Source organism: Ananas comosus, linkage group 21 (assembly GCF_001540865.1).
Source record: "Ananas comosus cultivar F153 linkage group 21, ASM154086v1, whole genome shotgun sequence".
NCBI classification, from domain to species: domain Eukaryota; kingdom Viridiplantae; phylum Streptophyta; class Magnoliopsida; order Poales; family Bromeliaceae; genus Ananas; species Ananas comosus.
Window position 1 is genome coordinate 5148244 of NC_033641.1, and position 15651 is coordinate 5163894.

The following is a 15651-nucleotide window of genomic DNA, read 5'->3' on the forward strand; positions in this document are numbered from 1 at the left end:
ACGATGAAATGCTCAGCAACTAAATAGACTTACAGATAGCCAAAAAAGATCACAACTTCGAGTAAATAGACAGGCTTGAGGATAGGCTAAAGAATAATTACACAGAGAAAGGCAGCCAACATGGCTTTTGGGCTCCACAATTTGTTAATGTTGAGTAACTGTAGCTTGTTTCTATCATGTTAAGAAGCATATAAACTTACAAGAATACCAAGCTACACAAGATTATAATGCAATACACATCTGCAAGTTACACTTAAATCGCATTTATTCCTCTGCTTGCCATCACCGAGCACATCACTGTAATGAGAATAGCACCGCTAATACAAAAACATAGCAGTAACCAGTGTAACTGTGAAAATAATCAACTTTAACATAGGCAGATATAATCCTATAAAAGAACATGTAAGGGTGGAAGAAAGTCCAAAAATAATACAAACATATATGACATAAAAAAGCAATGTTTCGCTACACCTTTTACAGATCTGAATTTAGTTTTTAAGTTTCAGTAAGCACACGTAGATGCCTGAATGGAATGATAAAAGCAACAAAGCAGGATCCATACAATTTACAAGCCTGTTGAGATCGAAGCATGGAGCAAGCGGCTATAGTCCAAATTGTTCCTTATCACAATTCATTGATCAGGCAGGTAGAGGCTCCTCCAAAACTGTTCATTTTGATCAGAAGCAATTTCTTAGCAACCAAATTTGTAGCAGGAAATAGCTCAACCAAAGATATGCAATTACAAAATACATACAGACAAAGATATAAATCGAACAGAGTCATATAGACCGCGCACATTTATAGCCATGTTCATACATGCTATATGCACAGAGAGAGAGAGAGAGAGAGAGAGAGAGAGAGAGAGAGAGACCGTCAGTTCTTTTGGCAGCACTATCTTTAGCGGCCACAGGAACTTTCGTGGGTACATCAGGAAGGTCGAGAGTCTCATCTTCTTTTTCCTCTGCCTGAGATTCTGCTTCAGGCTGCTTTTCAACAAACAGTTTAGCACCCTCTTCAGCTGGCACTGATGAAGCAGGAATTGTCGGCAATGATTGTAGTGTGAGCTGCAATGATTAAAAAAGCCAGAACACTTTACTAGGACGCCTATAAACATAGACAGTGAAATCGGAACAAAGTTTATTTTGGCACAAAAACTAGCTCATGCAAGCTTGTAGTTGTCTTTCACTTTGTTAATCTTAGGGAATGTGCTTGTGGCATAAAAGAGCCCTTGAGCAATTTAGTAAACAAACCTCAGTTTCCAAGTTCTCGAATTCTGCCAAAACGGCTTCCTCATCTTCAGCTGAGAGCTGCTCCCCTAATGCAGCATTTATTTCCTGCAACGACAGAAGAAAGCATAAGACCAGTCTTCAATTTATTTGAAATAGATAATCCTAAAGCACTAGTAATTCATGATTGGAAGTCCTACAATAAGTAAATGATGACAAAATCAACTATTAGCATAAACATAAGCAACAAGTCAGGCCCAATCATGCCTCAAGCCCTCATAGAACTAAGCAGATAATTGCAAAAATAGACAATAAGTTACTATGCCAGAAAAAATTAATCAATAGCAATAATTTTAGCAGACATGCAACAGATCATAATTCTTTTCACCAATTTGAAAATCATAAGAGTACAGTAAGCTTCTCATCATCCACACAATTTTCTTTCCAATTAGAATATTCTACAGTTGGACATTGACTTGTCGCAAACAAGAAAGGTTTTATAGGAAGAAGTTGCATTTCAATAGTATAGAGGACACGAGGGTTGTGAGAAAATGCATCTCAAGAGGTTTCTAATGAGGGAACTGGTTCGATCATTATGATTGTGACGCTATTCTTCAAAGAAGTGAGGATCAACCCCTTATCTATGGGAAGACAAAGAGGAGTATCCTCTTTAAAAGAATAAGTCATTTCTCATGAGATAGAGAACTGGTCCAAGTATAGGCCTCAAGGGTTAAAATATGAGCTATATTATTATAAGAAGCTAAAATACTATGCATTAGTGCCTGAAATCACAATCCAAAATGTACAACAATTGTATAGCATAGATGCTAATTTTCAGCCTTGCTTGTCTACCAAGGCCAAGTTTGGTAAGGCGGTAGCTGTAAGCACAGCCTTTATGCTCTGAAAGATGCAAAAATTCAAAGCACTTTCAATCTTCCTCCAATGCTATACAATTGTGATGACAACCGCCACCGGAGAAGCACATAACCACATGCTTCTTTGGTAATGGTTGCCACTACAATTTTTTTAGCATTGGAGGAGGGACGCTTGGAAGCGTTTTTGGGATTTTTTTTTTTTTTTTTTGGTTTTTTGGACCTTACAAAGCATAAATGTGATTCTTTTAGCCCCCGCATTACCAAAGTAGGCCTAAAATTTCCTGGTTGTATAGCATAAACCACTAAACCAAACAGAGGCATATATTTGTGTCAAAGATGACATGAGCTCCAGCTGGTGCATCTTTCCTTAACGCTAATCCAGAAGTTCCCTTAGAGCTTCAGTTGCAAAGTTCAACAATCGAGGTCTTTAGGACTTGCACACTTTTCCTAATTTTGCTGCATCGCTAAAACATCATTTTAACCACTTGCAAGTTTAAACATCAGTGAAATTGCCCTCTCCCAAACATGAATCATATTTGATCCTTAACAAGCAACTGGCAAGCAAAGCTTCATCATGTTGCAGTTAGAAAACAACCATCAAACAAGAAACTAAACTGATATTTAAAAACAAAACTAAGATACAAATAAGAAGAAAAACATTTCCCTAGTGATTACTGTTTAAGATTATAACAGTTGCATGATGGCTGGAGAAAATATATATCTAAGATAGGCAGAGAATCTACCACAGTTAAGGGCTTCCGAAAGATTCAACTAGTTTCAATAATAAATAGCAGATGAAGGAAAGGTAAAATACAACAGACTTACATCTTGATAGGCCTTTGCCTCAGCTGTATCATCCATCAATTTCTGAACATCTTCCAACTTGATCTCACTTTGTATAGCTTTGATGGCATTGTTTCCTGTCTTCAAACTTTCAAATACAGCCTTTTGCTTACTTGCTAGTTCAATATCTGCCAACTAAAGCAAGTAATAAGAACCAAAAAAAAAAAAAATAAAATAAAAATAAAAAACATATTATCATACAATCCATGGGGAAAAGAAAGCTTCACGAAGATCAAGCTAAGGCTTGTTTACTTCAACTTTCAGGCAGCCACGCAGGATTTAGAGCAAGTAACAAGCATTAAATACGTTTACAGGACAGCAAAAACCCCGTGTCACACCTGGTTCAATGCCAGCATGGTACACACAATACTACAATAATACATACTAATACCACATTCCCTAAAACCATAGCTTAGGATGCATTCTCCATATACATCCACGTAGACGCATAGAACTGAGCAGAGCAATAAGAGCTTTCAGATTTCCTATTTAAGCTCTAAGTAGGGGTGAAAATGGATTGGATACGGACTCAAATGTTAATCCCTATTCATATATATAAATTTAAGGCTAAATTATATAAAACCCTTTTGCCAAAATCCGATTTTTCACTTTTCCCCCCTGTCATTTAAAAACCTACACTTTGCCCCCTTGTAAAATGAAAAATGTTCACTTCGTCCCCTGCCGTTAGTAATCCGTTAGGGTTCCGTTCATAAATATTATTATATATTTTTTATGCCAAAAATGCCCTTAGCCTTCTCTCCTGTGAACACAGTGAGAGGCAAAATGGTGAGGGATAAAATAGTCATTTTATCATCACAGTTCACGCCGTACTCCCTTATGAACATTTTTCATTTTATGAGGGGGCAAAGTGTAGGTTTTTAAATGACAGGGGGTGAAAGTGAAAAATCAGGTTTTGACAGGGAGATTTTCTGTAATTTAGCCTAAATTTAAATCACATCAGGTCAAAGCAGATATTGGACATTGGACAGATAATAAACATCAAATCCATACTCAGAAAAATAGTCTCGTTGACATGTCAGATATTAAATAGAATGGCTTCGAATTAATATTTAATAAAATATATAAGACTATAGAAAAAAAAATTTGCAAAGTATATATGATGTTTCCCGAAAACTGTCTACAAAACTACTAGAAAAATAACAAAATCTATATATATATATATGTATAATATATAGAGAGAGAGAGAGAGAGAGAGATAAGGAAGAAGAGGTCGGCTACTATACTCTTATGAGTATAGAGCCCTTCGTACTCATAAAAGTTGTTTCGATGATGGGGTTTCTAAATCGACGATCCACTCCGTTAAACATAATCTAGAGTATTTGAAACTTCTAAAAAATAAATTTCGAAATTTTTCATCATAATAAAGTCCATTCAAGCGGCATAAAATGAACGCGTCAACAATCGAATACATCCTAAAATGGATGATCAGATCCTTCAATTTAAGATCAAAAGTTATTGATTTATCTAATTAGTGAATAGAATTTTCTATCAAAAATTCAACCTATTCCAATTCTTTACACTGGTTAAACTACCAATATCCACACCGCGCTGTTAAAAATTGTCAATTTTGTGACCTTTTGATCGTAAGATAATGAGTCAAAAAATTATAAATATTTATTTTTAGAAGTTTAAATGCTTTACATAATGTTTAACGTATGATCATTGATGCGGAAGTTCTATCATTGAGAACGACTTATGAGTACAAAGGCGATCGTACTCATAAAGAATAGTAGTCAGACGCTATATATATATATATAGAGAGAGAGAGAGAGAGCGATGAGAACGACTTATGAGTACAAGGTCGTACTCATAAGAGTATAAGTAGCGAAGCTAATATATATATAGTATATTATTAATATATATATATAAAGAGGAGACGGAGGAGAGAGAGAGAGAGTGTGGCTGGAATACTATCGATAGTATTTGGTCTATTTTGCTATCAAGTTTTTAACCTTGCATAGAAATGGTAGGTTAGGATAATATTAGTCCCTTAGGGTAGAGGATCCCCCTAAGGTTGAGTGGTCTCCACAGAATTATAATATTTAATCCAATGGTTTTAGAAATGATCAAAATAATTAATCTAAAAGCTACAAATCTTGATAGCAAAGGGGCAAAATACTATTTAATAGTTTCTAGGCCGCAACTATTAATATTATAGTATATATTATATATATAAACGAAGAGATAGGGGGGAGAGAGAGAGAGAGAGAGAAAGAGAGAAGAGAGAAGAGAGTAGTTCTACGACTCGGCTCTTCGCGATCGATGGAGTTTCCGTATCGACGATCGCTTTCTTAGACTTGTTTTACATATTAAACTAATTAGAAACATAAGTTTGCCGATTTTCAATATATTTACATAGTGATTGAAAGGTGTTCAAATCAACGCTGAAAATAAAAATCTCACAAAAGTGGTGATTACCAGCCATAAAATTTTTTATTCAGAGATATTTGATTCTTGTGTAAATAGTGACAAGAATTTTCTATCAAATTCAATGCTAATTTGAATACTTCTACACTATTACACTATAAAGGATATTACATCTAACTCGATTAAAAAATTATTGATTTTAAACCTTTCACTTGCTAGTGTAAATGAGTAGTCGAAAACCGCAAAAGCTTATTTCTAGGATATGTTCAATACGCGTTGTCAATCTAGAAGAGCGATCATTCAATTCAGAGTCCCGATCATCGAAAGGCTTAGGAGCCGGAAGCCTCGTGGGCTCCTGAATAGCAACACAAAACTACTCTACTATCTCTCTCTCGAGTCTCTATCTCTCTCTCTCTCTCTCTATATATATATATATATATATAAAAGTTACATACTAAAAATATACTAAAAGAAATTTTGGATTCGGATTATCCGTATCAAATAAATGTCTAAAAAAATATAGTAGACCCAAAAATCTAAAAAATTTAATGTGTGTGTATACATATATCTATAGAGCTAGGCTGGTATACTATTGGTAGCATGGAGGTCTCCGTGCTACCAAGTTGTTTTTAATGATGCGGCTTCCAAATTGACGATCGGTTCCTTTAGACTTGATCTACACTATTAAAAGTATTTGGAAACTAAATTTCATAATTTTTCAACATCATGTACCTATCAAACGAGTAGTCTAAATATGAATGGCTAAAAATAAAAATCTCATAAAAAATAATGAAAAAAGACTTGAATTTAAGATCAGAGGTACTGATCTTACTCTAAATAGTGAAAATAATTTTCTATAAAAATTTCATCAGATTTGAATTATTTTATACCGTTAAATTCACAAACGCATCACATCGACCATTAAAATTGTCAATTTTGAGACCTTTTGATCACTGGCCAAATGATGTTGAAAAATTATGAAATTTAGTTTTCAAATACTTTTAATAGTGTAGATCAAGTCTAAAGGAACCGATCGTCAATTTGGAAGCCGCATCATTAAAAACAACTTGGTAGCACGGAGACCTCCATGCTACCAATAGTATACCAGCCTAGCTCTATAGATATATGTATACACACACATTAAATTTTTTAGATTTTTGGGTCTACTATATTTTTTTAGACATTTATTTGATACGGATAATCCGAATCCAAAATTTCTTTTAGTATATTTTTAGTATGTAACTTTTATATATATATNTTCTATATATTAAGTCATAAAAGATAGCAAAGAATCTCATTAAAGAGAAAAATTATTCTTTTATATATATATATATATATATATATATATATATATATATATATATATATATATAGTATATTGCTTTTAATATACTAAAAATATATTAAAAGCAATTTTGGATTCGGATTATCCGTATCAAATAAAATCTAAAAAATATAATGGACCCAATCAGGAAAATTTTCTAATCCCAAATTCAAATCCGAATCCAAAGTGGATAGTAAAATCCCAATCAATATCCCATTAGTGTCGGTTTCAAACTTGAGTCGGATAGAATAATATCATTTTCACCCCAATCTCTAAGGGATAGTTGGGAATCCATCCTTGAACAATTTGATGTTGGAGACCTAGTTTGCGATTGCATGCTTTAAGGCAAAATACTTGCTCCTCATGCGGCAATTCCCACCATAATTCAGTAGCATTAGATGAAGGAAACTCCAAAGCGCTTTCAGATTTTTCAATCCCTCTAAAGCATGAAAGCAAGTGTATTTGGACACCACAATCTTATAACAGGCCTTAGAATTCCCAAAAAGTAGGAAAGAATGTAAGAGATCAGTTCCTCTAATGCTGCAAAATTGTGGTGGGAACCTCCATTAAAAAAGCATCCATTAAGATACTTCTCCATGGAAGTTCTCACACCGTTTTGCAATAGGGATTGGCCAAGCTAATGATATTCCTGGCTTTCTTGGAGCTCTAAAGCATGAAAGTGATTGGAGAACACATTCCCAAGCTAGGCCTACAACATAAAAGTGGTTGTGTTTTGGGAACACATTCCCAAACTAGGCTTAAATAACGCCAAAAGGCACTCTTGTGACTTCGAAAGCTGGACATGGCCACAATGACACCTCAATAATCCCACATCGGATAATGTGAGAGAGTGTGACAGGCTTATATGTGACGGGCATGCTAGAGATAATAGCTACGCCTAAGCAAGGCTAATGTTTTGAGTCCAACGAATAATTAGTGCTAGTAGGTCAAGTCATTACAGTTGGTCTCAGAGCCAATGCACTAGCCGAAAGTGTAAGGAAGGTCTCACATCGCTTGATGATCTTGAGCTATGTGTGTGATTGAGTTAACATAGACATTAGGGCCCAAAACGGGAGAAATATGTGACACCTCAATAGTCCCACATCTGATAATGTGGGAGAGTGTAGCGGGTTTATATGTGACGGGCATACAGCATACTAGAACTAATAACTGGGCTTAAGCATGTCGGATCAATGGTTTGGGCTCAACAAGTTTTTTAGTGCTAGTAGACCGGATCGTTACAGCCACCATGTAGAGTGGCACGACAATCCTTAGCAGCAGACGCCTCTAGTGAAGTGGTTAGCAAAACAAAAGAATCTAATGCTTTGGCTAGGGAGGAAAGGTGAAATGAGCCTTCGATCCCTAAAACCAGAAGCTTCGATTTGGAACTTCTGCTTCTACTACAAAATGGAGCTATTAGGGAGATCTTACTAAAAATGTTGTTAATGTTTTTTCAAACAAGTCTACTCAAACAACACTTCTGCATAAGTTCCATAAGTGCCGAACATAAGTGTAAATGATATGTGACTGAAATTTGTATGTTTACAAGTTGTTTATTAGGTAGAAAAGTACAGCAATTGATCTATACATCCTCATATTAGATAATCAGCTATCATAACTAAAATATAATTCAAAATTTACAAATGACACAATTTTTAAATTTGAATATAAATATATAGCACAAATAACATGTAAATAGGTAGAGTTAGTTGAATATAAGTTTGTTAACCTTATCTTAGTAATCAAAAATAATGTTCACTTTCAAGTTTCCAAAGGTTGAGAAATAAAAACTAGAGAACTTGTGAAAACAAAGGATAATTGTATTTNAATGACACAATTTTTAAATTTGAATATAAATATATAGCACAAATAACATGTAAATAGGTAGAGTTAGTTGAATATAAGTTTGTTAACCTTATCTTAGTAATCAAAAATAATGTTCACTTTCAAGTTTCCAAAGGTTGAGAAATAAAAACTAGAGAACTTGTGAAAACAAAGGATAATTGTATTTCAATATGCTATTACTTTATTATAATACTTGCCTTAAAAGGGTTTAGAATTAGATTATTGGCAAGTAATATAACTTTTACGAGTAAAGAAATTCCATAAATTATAATAATCTACTTTGTAGTGAAACATGTTTATCATAAAAAATTTATAGTTTTCCTTATTATCTAGATATCAAAAGCCACTTTCTAATGCAATATACAAGCACGTAAAAGAATATCTAGAAGCTTCCTTTTGTAACTCTTTCAGACGGAAAGAAACTTTTCACTAATAGTACTCCAAGAAAAAGTTTCGCGGTCAAAAGTTGTTCTCAACAAAGTTATAATTTCCAAAGTGAACCAAACAAGCCCAGCTAAAATGGAAAATTATGCTTTGGCACATAATTTTGCTCTATTTCATTTATAAGAAAAAATTAATGTTCTACATATATAACCACTTACTTGTTGCTCAACATTAATTAGCCATGTATCAACTTGTTTAAGGAGCTCTTCCTGAGCTTTCTTCTTCTTCAAGGCCAGCAAGGCCCTGTCTTTCCTCTTTTCCCTAATCAGATCCTTTGCAGCTTGTTTTTCAGCCTCAATCACTGTCTCAAGCTGGTAAAACAGAAAGAACATAATAATTAATACCAATGGACACAACAATTCTTACATAACTTCAAAAAAAATAAGGGCTGAATATGATATTCCAAAACCAATTGTATCTCACAGATGGTCTCAAGCATGAAAATCTCAGAACCGAATCATCTTTCTACTTGGTAGAACAAATAAATATGTTGAGTCTACTTCAGTAATCTTAGTGGAATTAGAAAATCAAAGAACACACCATAGTTACTAACTAGAACCTTAAACATTAGTCCCATAGGATTAGGTCAGGAAGGGACTCAATACACTTCATGCATATAAAGGAGGACAATGGCCAGGACCACTACATGCATAATCTTCAGAAAGCTCAACTTTCTAACCAACTAGCAGCCGAGCAGGGCGAAGAGTTATTTGAACTCGAAATGTTAAAACACTACTTGTAATTATCTTAACTTCGTAGCAATGATAGAGACCATCATACCAACAGACTTCTGAATTAGTTGGCAGACTGCTTCGTGGCACATCACCGAAGCAACAAGTAGCAGTTCCATAGATGAAAAAAAACCCATGGGCTTTGCTCTCAGAACCTTTCAAAAGCAAGGCATCTTGAGAGACTGGTTATGCCCAACATTTTACATAGGCAGTAGAACTTCTACAAGACGTGGAAAATAATAAAGTACTACACATTACATTGAATGGATTAGGAAAGTTGACAGCCTTCAGATATGTACTTCTTTCCAAAAGTGAGTAATTCTCTCACATTTACTGATATCACGAAAATACTAAAAAGAAAAAGCAAGCAGATTTTTCTTGTCTAAATTACCTAAAGTTGAACTTTTGATACTCGAGAAACAATAGAAGATATAGTGTGATGTACTAGTCAATTAGATAAATTGATATAGAGCCTAATGGCAAAGAAATAAGACCCAGCAATGGCTGGATATGCCCACATATAGACAAGTGAATGAACTCACAGCAACTAGATATTTGCATTCTCATAACATTTTTCATAGAATCTCACTTTTATCTAATAATATGATATTAGCATTTGATGTAAAGTTTTTAAATATGCATCCACATTTCGTACAATTCCACTAGTTAGACATATTTGCATGGATGTGCATCTACATAATTGACATAACCATATATCTAGGAAAAGCTTTTTGTGCAGTCCAATAAAGGAAACATCCTCTTTGTATAGCTGTTGCATGACAATGCCACAGATACGTGTATTTTCCCTTCAGAGGCACTATGTGGGGTATAACTTAGCATAAGATGTATGAAAATGCTAAATGGGAAAGGCAACAGAGAACACGCTTATAATTCATTTGAAAGATCTACAGGTCGATTACCCTTTTAATAAGAGAAAATGAAATTCTTTTAAATCTTGTGTCTACCTATAAATGAGGTAATTGCCAGAAAAATGATCAGGAGGTAACTTGCCATCTAAATGATCAGTACCTGGAGTCAAAAAATGATTTAGTTGCCTTTCATAGAATCTACAGATAGCCAGTTCGGCTTTTATGTTTAATTCTATTTGCATGTATTACAGCATATTATTAGCTTCCAAGACCAGATATTCAATACTACATCGATGGAAAGAGTTGTGTAGAGATAATACAAACAACAACAAAGTTTTTTTTTTACTCGACTGCAGTTTATACTTTATAGCGAACATCAAGCAAGCGAAAGTAGAATCCTATGCATTAGCGGGAATTTCTGTTTGACTGCAGCATCGATGACCAGCAAGTGAGTCACATAATAACTAGAAAAATTCTGAGAAGAACTCGAGTTTATAAACTTGAAGCTCTGATTTCTTGATACCATGAGCTTGCAGAGCAGCGTGTCTAGAAACATTACTTGCAGTAGGCTATACTCAACTATGGATATGAAGTAGTCTACACTTTAAATCATCTCTAGGTTAATGAAGTAGCCTTTGGCTTCATCAGAGCTGAAACCTTCATTGAAGGCAATGTTAAAAGCAGAAGAATTTTCCTAGGCCAATTCTACTTCAGGCGACATCTTAGATTTGCAATAAATAGTGCCGCTCTCATTGTGAGAACCAAAAAAGGAAAAAAAAAAAAAAAAGAAAAAAAAGAAAAAGGAAAAGGCACTACTCTATGAAATCAGACCCCCCTCAGCCTAAAAGCAGAATGCTCAGATAACAGGAGTTTCACGCCACTCTAACTAATTAGTATGCCCCAAAATGATAGGTGATTTTCAATGCAAAGATGCAACAATCTTTGTCCTTATCCAACAAAGGAAAAACAGCAAAAGACCGAGAAAAATTCCTAGTTCTCTCTTAAAATTAAGGGCCAAAGCTAAGCTTCAGATCTTTCCCCCCATCGATTTATGTATGTCTACTCTCATCTTCCCCTCAAATCACAGAAACTCGGCGAATCTCTCACAAGACCAATCAATACCTTATGGACATTCAAAAATTTGATAACAAAGATGATCTAAAATAATTAGGGCAATCCAAATTCTAAAAACATAAAGAAATAAATAAATAAATAAGATAATTAGTAAGAAGAAGAAATCGACAAAAAGCGGGAGGGAGAGAAAGAGAAAGAGAAAGAGATCTGGCCTGCTGCTGGTACTGCGCGAGTTTTCGACGCTGCGTTTTGAGGGAGAGAATCGCGCGGTCGACTTCCGTGATCTTAGGCTTCTTCGTGAATATATTCCCCATCTCCCCTCCTACCCCTCTCTAACCTCTATACGATTTTGTTGAATCCTAATCCCCAGTTCTTATGGAGAGAGAGAGAGACAGAGAAAGAGAGAGAAAGAGAGGAGGTGATGGTCGTCGCGGCCGTCGGCAGCCCAAGAAAATCACAGGAACGGCCGGCCGGAGGGAAGAAGTTGGGGTGCCAACGGAATCGAGTTGGACGGAGGTTGAAGACGAGCGAGAAAGGGAAAAAGCGGGGTCTGGCAGCAGGCTGTCCCGCCGTGAGCTGTCAGTCCTATCGGCTCGGGTCGGGTTGTTGTCGGAACGGCTGCCATTTGGTCATTGGACCCGTATCCAGTCCAACTCTCTCTCTCTCTCTCTCCCCTTCCCTCTCTCTCTTCTTTCTTTTTTTTTTCTATTTTATTAAGGAAAAAAAAAAAAAGCCCTCCCACAGGCCACAGCTAGGGGTGGAAACGAGCCGAGCCCGAGCGAGCTTGCCTCAGCTCAAATTCGACTTGAAATTAATTTCGAGCCTAAATTTAAGGTCAAGCTCGGCTTGAAATTAATTCGAGCCGAGCTCAAGCGAGCATGATTTCGAGTCGAGCAAGCTCAAGCCCTAAGAGAGCCGCTTGAAATTCTCAACATCGTACGATTAATAGTTTAATTTGTATATAACATTATTTACAATTTGATACAAAAAATATCTAATAGTTCAAGATACAAAATAATTATATGAAATACGGTATTATAATATGAAGAAAAATAATTTACGAGTTGAATATCTAATCTTTTCAGCTTCGCATGTCTTCTCTTCCGCATTCAATTTTCATATTATTCTTTTTCATCTATGTGGTCAAAAAATGAATAAATTATATAGACAAATATTAGATTAAACTATCTAATTATATATAACTAAAATCAAAATTTAATATAAATAATAATTTTTTACCTTAAAAATATTCTGTATATTTTCTCAAGAACCAACTTAATGGAGGTTATTGGGCTGGGGCGCGTGCTGTTCTTGATGATTGGCGGGGCTTCTGGTCTTGGCCGTTGAGGGGGATGAGAGAGAGAGTAGAGAGAGAGAGTGGATTAGATTTAGGTTTTGTAAATCAAGAAAAGGGGAAGGTGTATTTGTAAATTTTCTTTTTTGGCTATATTGGGTTGATTCTATGGCGGCATATTTGCTCAATTTACTACTTGGTTACTCATTGCTATATTATGGGCTGGAAATGGCGGCTCGCTGTTCGACTCGATCTATTTGGCTGCGCTGATGAGCTCGACGCGAACTTAAGTGAGCCGAATTTGACAAAAAGAAGGTCTCGAAACTTTATTTCAAAAGCGAGGTTGAATGTATTACTCGCTCAGTTGATTAGGTTCAGTCGAAAAGCTTATTATATATATATATATTCTAATACTATAATATGATATTATATGATATTATATAGTTATATAATATTATATATATCTATATATATATATATATTTTATGCTTTATATATAGGATAGTACCAAGCTTGTATTGAGTTTGCGTTGGATGAAAGGATGTGCGTTAGGATTTGTCGTGGTCCCTAGGGTTGGTGTGTTGGTTAAGTAATTTAAGCGATAGAATTGTAAAGGGTAATCTAACGGTGACTATAGTACAAGTAAACACAGACTATAATAGTATTAGTAGCGACTCTCTCTCTACTCCTTCTTTCTCGTCTCCTTTCTTCTCTCTATCTCTCTCTTTTCATATTATATATTATATTGGTATATAGCGTACTATGCTATTAATAGCCAGGGCTTTGGGGCGGGTACCAATGTTTTTGCCTTGGTTAAGGGATGTGCGGTTGGGGATGAGTGGGCCTCTTTAGAGTTGGTGGGGTGATTGGTTGATGTTGATTACGGGTGAAATGATAAATGGTATGGACTAAGCGGAAACTTCGGTAGACAAGGCTTCGTTGCTTTAATAGTATGTACCGGATATATATATATATTAATATATAATTAGTAACTAGTTATATTTATATAGAATAGGCGACTATATATTCTATGTCCGAGCTCCAAGGTCTATAGTGTTTAGTTTTCATCTTGATGGGTTCAAGCTCGATCCACACGTGAATTGACTAGTAGGTATATGAAGTTGGCTTAGGAATAATTTTAGTTTTTTTTCGATATCGTTTTACTGAGAATAATATTATATCAATGGAGGTGGGAAATGATTAATTCTTTATTGGTATAATTTTAATTCCAGATCAGAATGTTAACTTAAATACTTTAGTTTAAAGTGATTTTTATCACAATTAAAGAATTTGTTTTCTACCCGTTAAATCTCACTTTTAATAGCATTGAATTGCATTTGATGTTTGGTATTTAGTAAAACTATGTCGAAAAATATGAAAATTTTTCTTTCTAGTAACTTTATACCCTGATCGTTTTGAGGTGAGATTGGATCGTTGATTTGACGCCTATATTCGAACCAAATTAGGACGGAGCTGCGGTACTTAGATGTATAGTGCTAGTCTAACTATATTTATATATATATAGAGAGAGAAGGAGAGGGAGAGACGAGATGGTGAGAGAGGAGGAGGTGTGGAGATACTATTATTGGAAGCGACGGAGCTCGTGCTTCAGTTGTTTTCCGATGTTGCGATTCGAATCGTCGATCGGCCTCGTTAACTTGTCTAGAGAGTTTGGAGGTACTAGAGAAAATTTTATTATTTTTTCGATTATCTTTCCTATGTGATCGATGTGCTAAATCACAAATTTCATATGGCGTGTGTATGCCGTATGCAGGTTTACGGAATGTAGAATATTCATCATGTGAAATTTTGATAGAAAATTCTTTATACTATATAAAACAAGATCAATATCTTTGATTTAAAATTTTAATGTCATATTATTACATTTTGTAAGATTTTTATTTTCAGCCGTTGATTTTGAGCCTCTTCGTTCACTAGGCAAATGATATCGAAAAATAATAAAATTTATTTTCTAGGTACTCCAAATACTCTAGATCAAGTTTAACGGAGCCGATCGACGATTCGAAAGTCGCAACATCGAAAACGAGCTAGAAGCACGGAAGGCTCCGTGCTTCCGATAACATAGTAGCCTCACTATATATATATATTGTCACGCCCCGGATTACACTTTCCCCGGGCGCGCCGACAAATCCGCCGTATACAAAGGAATTTTTCCTGTATACGAAGCGATAGCTGTACCAGAAAATCAGACACTACCACGAACAGTAGTAGAGAGCTGCTGGAGAGAACAGAAGCTAAACAAACTGAGTTTCATATACATAGTCCAGATCCAAAATACAAAGCTACTCGCACTGGCGAGTTAAGTCCACTATGTACATAAACTCGAAACAAAACATCTACCTGCAGTAGGAGCACCTCTAGCTCAGCACGTCGGGTAGGGCTCTAACTCGCAACGCCCTTGCCTCGATCCTGATCCGCGGACGGTGCAGCAGCCGGAACCTGTGGCTCTGCAAAAACATAGGTAACAACTGGGCGTGAGAACTACTGTAAAAACAAGTAGTCCTCAGTGGGTACCGCCCAAAACAACATCGGTCTACCCACTAAGTCTACAGAAGGGAGCAAGAATAGTAGTGAAATGCAGGAATAAAGTCTACCGCTATCAAATACTACACTATCATGCTCTACACTAACCAACTGTAGGAAATGTCCAACCTGACCCAATCCAATCGGGACTGTAAGCATACCCGTCCCCGGGACTGTGAATACACCCGTCCCTG

General features: G+C 35.6%; 1 protein-coding gene across 1 annotated transcript; it reads right to left on the reverse strand.

The window, feature by feature from the left end:
* LOC109726808 (vacuolar protein sorting-associated protein 20 homolog 2-like) lies at positions 248 to 12272 on the reverse strand. The gene is made up of 6 exons (XM_020256599.1): positions 11832 to 12272; positions 9104 to 9256; positions 2927 to 3079; positions 1251 to 1334; positions 872 to 1064; positions 248 to 664 (listed from the first exon to the last, which is right to left on the reverse strand). Exons 1-6 carry the CDS (start codon positions 11931 to 11933, stop codon positions 639 to 641), a joined length of 711 nt encoding a protein of 236 aa, XP_020112188.1. The 5' UTR covers positions 11934 to 12272; the 3' UTR covers positions 248 to 638.

Bases quoted from the DNA above. Each gene is read 5' to 3' on its own strand.
- LOC109726808 (XM_020256599.1), bottom strand. From the start codon at position 11,933: ATGGGGAATATATTCACGAAGAAGCCTAAGATCACGGAAGTCGACCGC. The intron at 9,257-11,831 runs GCCAGATCTCTT...CTGTTTTACCAG, and splicing joins TCGCGCAGTACCAGCAGCAG to CTTGAGACAGTGATTGAGGC. The intron at 665-871 runs GTCTCTCTCTCT...CAAAATGAACAG, and splicing joins TGCTGCCAAAAGAACTGACG to TTTTGGAGGAGCCTCTACCT.